We start from the raw sequence: 10,618 nt of genomic DNA, 5'->3' as shown, positions 1-10,618 counted from the left end.
TGGTTTTATTAACAGTCATTACATGAGCTGAACGTCAGGAGCCGTTTGAGAGCTTCGCCTTCATCGATGAACCAAATGGAGCGTGCACCAGTCTCATCATCAACCAGTTTTTATTTTGCATTTCATTTCATATATTTCATACAAAAATCACAAACTTTATTAACAGAGATATTATTACATATTGCAAGTTAAAAATATTTCACATTTGTAACAGACAATCCAGATATGTTTTTAAAAAATGCAATTTAAATGACTTAAAAAAGCTGTATGACACTGCCTGTAACCGTGGCTACGTTTATCCACGATGTCAAAGCACCTGTTCAAGTTTTAATCGCCCTGAGTCAGGTTTATTTCAAGCAAATGGAAGATAAAAGTGTCCATCAGTCTCAATAGCATTTAAAAACCTGTTATTCTTTCCGACCATGTCGCCGGTGGAGGACAAAAATCATTTCATCACCTCCGTTTGTGTCCAGCAGACAATAAGCGGCGCCGGGTCATCGCAGGTTTCCAAAACTCCCTCAGGGTGGGCACGTAGGTGCCGTGTTTGGTCTTGTAGTAGCGTTTCATAAACAGCTGGGGGAGACAAAGGGATTCAAAGCACTAAGAATAAGAGTTTACTGTGTTACAGGCATCAGTTACCGCACGGACGTGTAACTTATTTTACACTGAGCTGTAAGAATTCATGAACATGTATTTGAGCCTGCAATTCATGCCCTCCACATTTTACAAAGCCACCCGATGTGCCAGATTGAAGTCCTTGCCAGGCCGATTTTACCCCCCGAGTCTTATGCTTTACACTCCCATTTATTCTATTTTGTCTGAAACTGCACATCATTCAGGTATAATCAAAGCTAAGACTGGATGTGTTCTGAATACGCACCCTGACTTTGAAGTTCTTCGTCGCCTCATCCTCTGAATCAGCCACGTAGTCATCATCTTCTGCACCGGCCAGCACCTCTGAACAGAACAGTAAACACACATAAGCTCAAACCTTTGCAGGTGATACATTTCTTACATAATTACACCCCACATTCACCTGTGTCACTCTGCTGCTGAGAGGGAGAGCTTCTCATGCTGTGTAGTGCAGGATGGTTTCTGTTGAGGGGAAACAACAGTAGCTGTTAACTGGTGACTAATCACGGGGGGGGGGCATCGAGCTGACCTGCTTAGCTTCGTGCACTTCTAACTGAAGTCTAAAGGCAACCAGAAAACACTGAAGTACAAATGTTGATCAGTGTGTGTGATCTAGCTGCACATAGTTAAGTCATTAATATCAGACAAAAGAAACCAGAAATCTGTGGAGCTAAATCAGATGTTTTTATTGTATTCAGACAGTTTATGCCATGTTTAAACGAGTTGACTGAACCACAATATCTATTTTTACTTCAAACATGTTCTTAAACAAATATGCAGCCATAGCATTACCCATATATTACTTATTCACACAGACCACAGTGCTTGGTTTATTGCCATTATGCACTTTAGTCCCTTACTCTTTGTCTTGCGAGCCGGGAGACTCTGTGTCAGACGACAGATGGCTGCTTGTCTGTCTCTGCGTTGACGTTGTGGCCGGTAACTTCCTCCTCTGCTTGTTTTGTGCCTGGTAAGAGGATGTTTCCTCTGGCCCAGATGTACTAGCCCTGAGAGAAGCAGCTGACATTTCTTCGATGACAACCCTGGGCTCCATGATCAGACAATCGACAAAAACAGAGTAGAGGTGTTGATCTTCAGGGTGATATAGTGTTTTAACACCTAGCTTTCTCATCCGGGCTGCCAGGACTTTCCTGCTGCATCCCTCTTTTCTTATAGTTTCTGCTCGGCCTTCCTTCCTCCTCTGGCCACCTTTACTCTGCGTCTGCCCGCTCAGTCTCTTTTCCACGGGTGTTGTTACACTTAGAACTTCTTCCTCCTCCAAATCGCTTTCTCCTCTGTCAGAGTTCTTGCGCTTCACCCCACTCCTTTGACTTGGGGTGCATCCCTCCTCCTCCTCCAGCTGCTCTCGCCCTTCCTTCGCTCCTTTATCGTTGGCTTTTGGCCTCTGTTTCACTGAGGTGAATTTGGAGTTCAGCTGCTCATGTCCAGCATTGTCAGCTGGACCATCACTTCTCTGTGTTCTTTTAATGCCAGAGTTCAAGACCGGGACGTCTTCATTCGATATTAGTCCAATAACAGGTGCGATAAATGAAGGTTTGCTTTTTGGCTCGGCGCCCTCAGATTCATCCACTGACAACTTCCTGGCTGCTGTCGGCTGATCTGATGGGACTCTTCCGGATGGTGGCAGAGAGAGTGAAGCCAGGATGGAGTCTCCCATATTCGGAGGTAGTGACGCTGTAAAGAGCAAAGAGCATTATCATGAGCTGACACTCAAAGTCTTCCCGTCACAGTCGTCACAACACAGATCTTATCTTTTTCAACCTGCTGACTCCAGGTGGCCAAGGCAGGTTTCATGCTGAAGTAAAATCTTCAGGAGCTGGGGCTGCGTGGCTGCCCGTGCACACTCCTCCAGGACAGGGGGGGCGTCACTGAGCCACGCTGCAGTCTGACAAAAAAATTAAATAAAACCCAAATATTAGATCAATTCTTGCACACAGAAACTGTTAAAGCAGTGACGATAAGAGCAATAAATCATGGCTAACGCTATGGAAACAGCCGTTTTCTCATTACCTGTACTAGGTTGGGAACAGGAAGCAGCTGGTCCAGTCGAACCAAAAACTCCCACAGCAGCTTCTCCAGCTCCTGGTCAAACGTTGCTCCGTAATCCACAGGAAACACTTCCTGTCAGGAGAGGGCGTGAAAGTTCATCAACAGGTGGAGGTGCTGAAGTGTGTGCTGCAGAGGCGAGGTACTCACTTTGTAGAACTTTTCTCTAATCGCTGGGTCTGTGAGGAACGTGTGAATCAAAGAATGGAAATCTTTCACTGTTCTCATTAGTTTTACATCCTTGCTCTGGGAAGAAAAAGAGAAGAAATTACATTTATTTTCTCCACAATCAGGAAATCTGCAAGTAAGCAAATAAGACATGTAGATTGGTAACATAAAAATCCCCATTTGGCACATCGTCTTTTTGAATACATAATCTTTGCATCACAATGCAAGTATTCAGCTACAAGTACTGTGCTGCAACACACTATGAGCTCTTCCCTAAATATCAAAGGTTCAACTGAGCAATGTTTAATTCCGAAATCAGCTCCATGTTTTGTGGTCAGTGCCTGAAATGAATCAATCACAGAGCAGAAGGAATACGAAAACACTGAGGAAAATCAGTATCAAATTTTCGCCACAGAATAAAAGTTGTGAAAAACGGCAGTGTGATCTGTGAGGTCACTTACTGAAGAAGTTCCAGCAGGTACACGGACTCTTTCCAGGTGTTCCTCAATCACCTCAGCATCAGGCTGTGAACTGCACAGCTCCAAGATCAACTTGTTAAACAACAAACAAACAAACAAACAAACAAAAAAAGAACGAGGTAAAGATCATCTGACTACAGAGAAACACCAGGTACAGTCCCCGCCTCCACTCTCATAGCCTCCGATAGGACCGCCATCATATTTTTGTAATTTTGCATCACTGGTGTGTTTTTCCTCTCTTCTATAAAAAGGTCTGCATGGTGTGAGAATGAGTGCGTGGTAACTGCTACTGTTGTTACAAGTCAGTTTGTGAAGTTTCTTCCCTCCTAGATATTCAAACATCAACTCTTAGTGGTGTTATTGCAAAGTGAACGTGTTTATGGACCACAGCAACTCAACCATGAAGTGTCAGACCACTTTAAGGCACAGAGCGGCGTCAACAAGTGCTGAGGGGCATAACATAGGCACTAACGTCTGTCTGCTGAAAGGTTCGTAACTGAAAGGTTCAAAGATTTAGTTTCTCTTTATGGCTTTTTTCCCCACTGGTATAAAATTCAGTCCACCTCAAGGCACTTTATACTGTAATATAAAGACCCTACAGTATTCTGGATCAAAATGAGTAACATAATCTTAAAAGTAGTGACAGTGTCTATCTCCCAAATCCAAACTGGGAACTGGTTCCTCAGAAGAGGGGCCTGAAAGCTGAAGGCTCTCCCTCCCATTCTACTTTTAAATACTGTAGGAACCACAAGTAAACACGCACTCTCACAGGGAAGTGTACTGTAGGGATAATATAAGGTCTATTAATGACAAGCTGTATGCAAGAAGAAGGATTTTAAATTCTGGATTTAACAGGGATCCAACGAAGCGAAGCCAATATAGGAGAAATATGCTCCGTCTTTCTAGTCCCTGTCAGTACTCTCACTGCAGCATTTTGGATCAACTGAAGGGTTTTCAAGGAGTGTTTAGAGCAACTTGATAATCATGAATTATAATTTTAAAGGCTAGAAGCAATAAATGAAATAAATGCATGAAAAAGGTTCACTGAGACAGAGTGCTTCCAATTTTAAAGATGATGAGCAGATAAAAGAAAGCAGTCCTGCATAATATTTCAATTTGCAATCTGCAGGACATATCCTGGTCAGAAATGACTCCAAGTTTGTTCATAGTGTTACTTTTCCTAATCGATGCTGTGCTGTCTTCCAGCAATGAGGTTAGGATGGTGTGCTTCCTTTTTAATACTATGTCAAAGCCCTAATAAACATGCAAACTCCAGGCTAAAGCTGCAGAGGTGGAGCCTGGGACTGTGCCATTCTTGGACACAGTACAGTGGTTCAAGCACACATTTAAATCCGATTTCCAAATCAAATCACTTTTATTGTCACATCACATGTGCAGGTACATGTGAGTGAAATTCTTGTGTGCGAGCTTCACAAGCAACAGAGGTGAAGCTTCTCCTGTTATACTCACTCTTGCTCTCAGCCCCACTGTCAGCCTGCCCTGGTGTCTCACAGTGAGCAACCCAGGCACAGCCTCACAGGAAGATGTCACGAACTCCTCCACAACCCCATACTCCATCACATCCCTCCGCTTCAGCACCTTCCACAGGGCTGCAGACACCAGACGCACAGGCGGGGCAAGCAGCTGGAGAGCAGCGAAAGGAAGGCTGGCATCTGCGCAAGAAACAAAAATAGACTACAGTACTGAATCACACTTGCATGAGCTCCTGACAGTAAAAGTTGGAAATAGTGGCATCAATCACCACACGTCCAGTTTAAACGTTACGCTTACCGCTTCCCTTTGGTTTTCTGGGGGCCATTCCACTGAAAAAGTCCAGAAGGAAACCGGCTCTAAAGTTGACGTTAGCTTAGCAACTTGGAGAGCTTCTAACCGCACTGAGCTTCAAAATAGCACGGGCACTAATACTGAATGCTGAGGAACTTATTTAGGAATAATAACACATACTAGCTCGAGTACTGTTTGGAGTCACCTGTTGATAAACATAAATGGCACTGCTGTTGTTCCCGCGATGCAAATAAAGCTCGTTCACGTCCATCAAAAGTTTGCCTTCTCGTCCTCCCGCCTTCACTGACAGGCTCGCAGTCATTCGCAGTGTTCATTGGAATCTGCCGAATGGGCGGTGCTTCAGATCAAAACACAATACTCCACCCCTGGCGTGTGTTGAAACGTTTTACACAAGCGCACCCAATCTGGTTTCAGGAAATGACGTATTGACGTTGCCTGCCAGCCAACACTTCATGATTTAAAGAAAACATTTAATGGAAAAAAGGTAAATAGAAATGAAAATTATATATTAGCTGAGGCGAGGAATACCAGAAAAGATTCATTTAGATTAATTTAATAATTAATTTAGTTTATATCTTTATAACGACCCGAAAGTGTTTATTTACTGTTTCTAAATTGCAGTTTTTAGATGATAGTTTTATTTATTAAGGCGAAAAAAAATCTGTACAAATCTACCTGATCCTCTGAAAAAAATAACTGCCACCTAAACCTAATAACTGGTTGTGCCCAACTTGGCAGCAAAACTGCGGTCAAGTGTTTGCAATAACTTGCAATAAGTGTTTCACGTGACATTGGAGGAATTTTGACACACTTTGTCTTTCTTCTTCTTTTTTTAAGCCATTCAGAGGTCGAATTGCTGATGTGTTTTGGATCATTGATCTTTTCCATAGCCCAGGTGAACTTGTCCTTCAGTGAGTCTCATCAGGATTTTCTGGTAAAGAGCAGAACTCATGGTTATAACAATTACAGCAAGCCATCCTGAAGCAGCAAAGCAACCCCAGACCATCACACTACTACCACCACCATGTTTGACTGTTAGTATGAACTTGGAAGGTTCATACTGGTCCAAGTTTTCTCCTTTTGTGGAAAATCGCTCTCAGTATGGTTCACTGGAATCCCAAAGCCTTAGAAATAACTTTTCAAACCTTTCCATACAGACAGATGTCAGTTTGCTTCCCAGCTGTCCTTGAGTCTCTTTAGATCGTGGCATAATGTGTTACTTTTTGAGATCTTTTAGCCTACTTCACTTTGTCAGACAGGTTCTGTTTAAATGATTTATTGAACACCTTATGTCAGCCAAAAATTACAAAAAGATTACAACACACTATAGTTATCTCCTACAACATAAAACAGTCTCCAGTATACAGGCTTACAGACCCAACAAAGCTAACACCATCTAATAATTCTTTAAAGAAAAAAAAGAGACTTCTTAAAAAACTGTTTATGTTCAGTTATAAAAACACAGGAAACAACCTCTGAATTATCAGCTGTAGATATCATTATTCTGCTTTTCAGATAAAAGAAGGCACGTCTGAGTCAAACACAATCAATATGAACTTTACCCTGTTCTGTTCTGTATCTGAATTATCACCAAGTCCCGGGGTAAAGTCCAGCAACTGGGTCAAACACAAGCAGCACGAACACTAATACAGTGTGTGACACCAAAACAGCCCCAAAAACATCAGGCTGAGAGACGAGAAGGGAAGAAACTAACCAGCATGGATACAACATCTTCATTCATCAAGTAAGTGACAAATGAGTTTTAACGTACCAGTTAGTACACTGCTGCTGTCTGCAGCTTGATACGATCGTAAAACAGGCATAAGTAACTTAATGATTCGACAGGTGTTCCCAAAAGTGTACAGTACTGTGACTTATGTAAGACTGAGGTATGAAAAAAACTTTTTTCTCATTTCAGATTAAAATGTTTAAGAAAAACCGTAAAATAAAATAAAAGCAGGTAAAATCAGTGTGACAATGGAAGAGTGAAATTGAGAGGATGATTTAATGTAAATAAAAATACAGATGGTGCATAAAATAGAAATAACAATAAATAGGGAATGTATGTGAAAATGGTCTCTATCGCACAAGGATCAAACTCACATAACAGTTTGACTCATGTTAAGTACTTTGTGTAAATAACAAAACTAAAAACGGCTCAATGCAATTTAGTTGATAGATTTTGGGGTCATGTTCGGGTAATATCAGCTTGTTAATATAACCTACTGGGACACAAAACCAGCATCCTCTCAGATAAAAGTCAAACATTTGTTAAAGAGACCGTTCTATTATTTTCAAACCTTTTTTTGTCTCGTCTGTCCTCAGGTCTGTAACCAAGCGAGTGTGGTCCCCGACACAGAGACCTTTCAGAGTGTGCTGTCACAACAGGAACACCAGGAAAGGCGTCACGGCCGGGACGCTGGAGGAGCTGAAGGAGAGGGTGAGAGTGACTGAGGAAAGGTTCTCAATAGGGTGAAAATATTTTCAGCCAAAAATGTCAAAATAAAATAGAAGATTAAGAAATCTATTAAATTTGAAAAAAGAGAAATAAGCTTTTAAAATTATAAAATTAATTAATAGGGCAAATGATTTCAATGTGGCAATAAAAGAGGATTAAATAATCTTTTAGAAGATAGTTCATTACCTTAAGGCCATGACATCATCTAAAAACATGATATCATAATCTATAATTTTTGTATAGGATCACATGAAGTCATTAGTCAAATATTCACTGCCTTTGCCTGCAGAATATAAGAGGGCCAAACTGCATTTCCAAACGCCAGCTGAATATCAGCTATGTGTACAACAGCTCCACCTAGAGGCTGATCAAATGCATTTTTTCTTGCCAATTGGGTGCCATAAAAACTGGTTTATTAACTGATGATCATGGTATTAACAAAGGCTAAGACTAAGTCCTTAAGATGGCATGGAAATGTTTCCATTCAAGTCCATATCATGTTGAATTATTATTTAATGCTAATAAATGATTAAGAATGAGGGTTTGTTTTTTTTACAGCTGGGAAGTAAATATCACTAATTCATATTCTCTGTATATGACTGCTTACTGTCCTCATACTGACAGGTATGCCAGGCGTTGCTGCTCTCGCTGTCTGCTGTGTCTCTGTCTCTGGTTTGTGAGGATGACGGTACAGAAGTCGACTCTGATGAGTTCCTCATGACCCTACCCGACAACGTCATGCTCATGGCCCTGGAGCCTGGAGAGACGTGGAGATCACAACAGGTGGGTTTGACCGCAGAAGCTGTGTCTGGGTTTAGGGTGTGCTTTTTGTCTCTTGGTGACAGTTTTCTAATCTCTCTGATGCCCCCCAGGGTGCAGTTGTGCCCAAAGCTCAAGACCACAACAAGTCACGTACTGGGAGAGACATAGCCCGCGTCACCTTTGACCTTTACAGGATGAGCCCCAAAGATGTGTTTGGCTCATTGAATGTGCAGGCCACATTTCAAGGCCTGTACTCAGTGAGCGCTGACTTTCAGTGTCTTGGGCCCAAGAAAGTTCTCAGGTAAGCCAAGTGAAAAGGTTAGGAGGGTAATAAAGGTTCATTTGGATATGTAGTGCTGTGCAAGCTTTCAGTGGCAGAAGAAAAATTCAGTCTTTTAGCATCAATACAGACTTTAGTTTGCACTTAATAAAAATGAACGGTAGCAATAACTTTAACACGTCACATTGGACTCTATAAAACTTTGGTATACAGAGGAGTTCACAGTCAACTCACTGACTGTAAGACGCCCAAATCATCACCACCTCCACCACCGTGTTTCACAGTTGGTGTGAGGTGTGTTTGCTGATAGGCTGAGTTTGGTTTTCTTTAAATGTGGTGCTGTGCATCTCCACTTTGTTCTCATCTTAAAGGACATTGTTTCAGATGTTCTGTGGATTGTTCAGATGCAATTTTGGCTTGGGCATCAAGGCTTAGGCTCACAGACCTGTTCAGTCTTTTTCAAACTCCACTGTCATTAACTTTAATATTTGACATCATAACTCAGACCTGTAGAGTCTCAGCTGTAGCTACTGCGATTTTGCAGTTTCTCCGAGCATTGCATGACCTGACCCTGAGGTAAATTTGCTGGGATGTTGCATGGTGTTATCACACAGACCAGCAGACTGCCAGAACTTCTGATTCTCAGTTAACAAAATGCATTTGATCAGCAGCAGCACAATAATTCCTATGGAAGTAGTAAGGGTGCAGTAAGTTACCTGGTTTCCTGCCTGCTCTGGCTCCAGCCTGTGTTATGTACTTTAAATACATTTTAATAGTTAGGTGGAGTTCAGCTGATCCACACGATAAATTTTATTACACAAATTTGCTTTGATTTTTCTGATATTTCTTGATTTTATACTCCCAGATTAGTACCTCAAATAATAACAGTATAACATCTGAATAAAAGGACACTAAAGAAATACTTGTGTATAAGTCTCAGTTTTCTACAGATTTTGGATTATTTAACTTTAAACTTTAAAAGAGGATAAGAGAAATAGCAGCTGTCACTCACAGCCAGCTATTAAAAGCTTAACGATCACATTAGATGTTTCTGGTTGAGGCTGAAGAATCTGCACTGACCTTTAATCCTGATAACACTGTGCTGTTCCCAGAGAAGTGCTGCGTGTGGCCTCCACCCTTCTTCAGGCTGCTGGACACCTGCTTCTCACGTCTGCCACCATGATCCGCCGCATCATCGAAGGCGCAGAGCTCTGGCAGCCGCAGAGGGCGGAGTACGCAGCCAGATGGAACTGAGATGGACCCGTTTACATGCAACCTAAAGTAATGAGGTCTTTTGTGTGACTGCTGGACCTGTTTGAGAGCCTCTCAATTTACTCTAACCCTTCAGTACCTACAGTATTGGAAAATTATGTTTTACCTCCTTAAGAAGAGGAAAAAGAAAGCACCTTGTTAAGAGAAACATCTGCTGAGGTAGCATCTGTAAATATTAACTGTGATTGTATGAATAGATGTCGTATTTTTGTAATCATATTTCAGGTTTAAAACTGATTTTTAATACTTTTTGCCTCTAACAAAGCAAGATTTAGTAAGATAGCTGGCTAACTTGTGAAATATTACCCACTTAATATCTTTCACAGCAGGGCCAGACCAGTTAAACTCCTGCACTGAGGTTTAACTGCACATTTAATCCTGGACATAGTATGTTATTATAATAAAAATAAGCGCTCTTTGGGTTTAAATTGTAAGAAATAAAAGTGTAAAATAACAGAAACTTCTGGTAGCTCATTTTCTAGACTGTCTTTAAGTATAAAACTGAACCTAACCTAAATAGCAGAAAATGAAAGAAATGTACACAGTGGGGAAAAAATAACTTCTCTGTCATTTAGCTATTAATTACTTTGGTTTAGTATGAATGACCTGCAGAGCTCTTAGTAGGAAAACATGTAAAATTTAGTGAAAAGCCGAAAATCTACACTCTCCTTCACAGTTTCAGTCCAGGACTGA

At 41.4% G+C, this 10,618-nt stretch overlaps 2 protein-coding genes across 5 annotated transcripts; one reads left to right on the top strand and one right to left on the bottom strand.

Moving 5' to 3' along the window:
• Positions 1–99: 99 nt before the first annotated feature.
• tinf2 (TERF1 (TRF1)-interacting nuclear factor 2) lies at positions 100–7,547 on the bottom strand. Of its 2 annotated transcripts, none has more exons than XM_086280151.1 (10): positions 5,139–7,547; positions 4,818–5,042; positions 3,330–3,419; positions 2,851–2,946; positions 2,665–2,775; positions 2,416–2,539; positions 1,494–2,328; positions 1,037–1,095; positions 881–957; positions 100–573 (listed from the first exon to the last, which is right to left on the bottom strand). In XM_086280151.1, the coding sequence occupies exons 2-10, from the start codon at positions 4,923–4,925 to the stop codon at positions 454–456; spliced, it is 1,620 nt and encodes a 539-aa protein (XP_086136277.1). In that variant the 5' UTR covers positions 4,926–5,042; positions 5,139–7,547; the 3' UTR covers positions 100–453. The 2 variants fall into 2 exon arrangements, with proteins under 2 accessions (XP_086136277.1, XP_086136268.1); XM_086280142.1 differs by having other exon boundaries at positions 4,818–5,020; positions 5,139–7,545.
• cideb (cell death inducing DFFA like effector b) lies at positions 5,627–10,385 on the top strand. Of its 3 annotated transcripts, XM_086280274.1 has the most exons (7): positions 5,627–5,637; positions 5,991–6,087; positions 6,749–6,897; positions 7,479–7,593; positions 8,236–8,394; positions 8,484–8,674; positions 9,766–10,385. In XM_086280274.1, exons 1-7 carry the CDS (start codon positions 5,627–5,629, stop codon positions 9,905–9,907), a joined length of 864 nt encoding a protein of 287 aa, XP_086136400.1. In that variant the 3' UTR covers positions 9,908–10,385. The 3 variants fall into 3 exon arrangements, with proteins under 3 accessions (XP_086136400.1, XP_086136407.1, XP_086136393.1); XM_086280281.1 differs by lacking the exons at positions 5,627–5,637; positions 5,991–6,087 and adding an exon at positions 6,089–6,187; XM_086280267.1 differs by lacking the exons at positions 5,627–5,637; positions 5,991–6,087.
• The last annotated feature ends 233 nt before the right edge of the window (positions 10,386–10,618 follow it).

The sequence above is a fragment of the Aulonocara sp. 'chitande type north' Nkhata Bay genome, linkage group LG3 (genome assembly GCF_057382095.1).
Source record: "Aulonocara sp. 'chitande type north' Nkhata Bay isolate Kocher_YH1m ecotype deep benthic linkage group LG3, A_spYH_male_GT1.1, whole genome shotgun sequence".
Lineage (NCBI taxonomy): Eukaryota > Metazoa > Chordata > Actinopteri > Cichliformes > Cichlidae > Aulonocara > Aulonocara sp. 'chitande type north' Nkhata Bay.
The sequence above is the reverse complement of the archived record's forward strand: the minus strand, read 5'-3'. Positions and strand labels throughout refer to the sequence as shown.

Bases quoted from the DNA above. Each gene is read 5' to 3' on its own strand.
- tinf2 (XM_086280142.1), bottom strand. From the start codon at position 5,166: ATGGCCCCCAGAAAACCAAAGGGAAGCG. The intron at 3,420-4,817 runs GTGAGTATAACA...TTGTTTAACAAG, and splicing joins CAGTGGGGCTGAGAGCAAGA to TTGATCTTGGAGCTGTGCAG. The intron at 958-1,036 runs GTGAATGTGGGG...TGTTCTGTTCAG, and splicing joins TCAGCAGCAGAGTGACACAG to AGGTGCTGGCCGGTGCAGAA.
- cideb (XM_086280274.1), top strand. The intron at 6,898-7,478 runs GTAAGTGACAAA...GTCTGTCCTCAG, and splicing joins ACAACATCTTCATTCATCAA to GTCTGTAACCAAGCGAGTGT. The intron at 7,594-8,235 runs GTGAGAGTGACT...TCATACTGACAG, and splicing joins TGGAGGAGCTGAAGGAGAGG to GTATGCCAGGCGTTGCTGCT.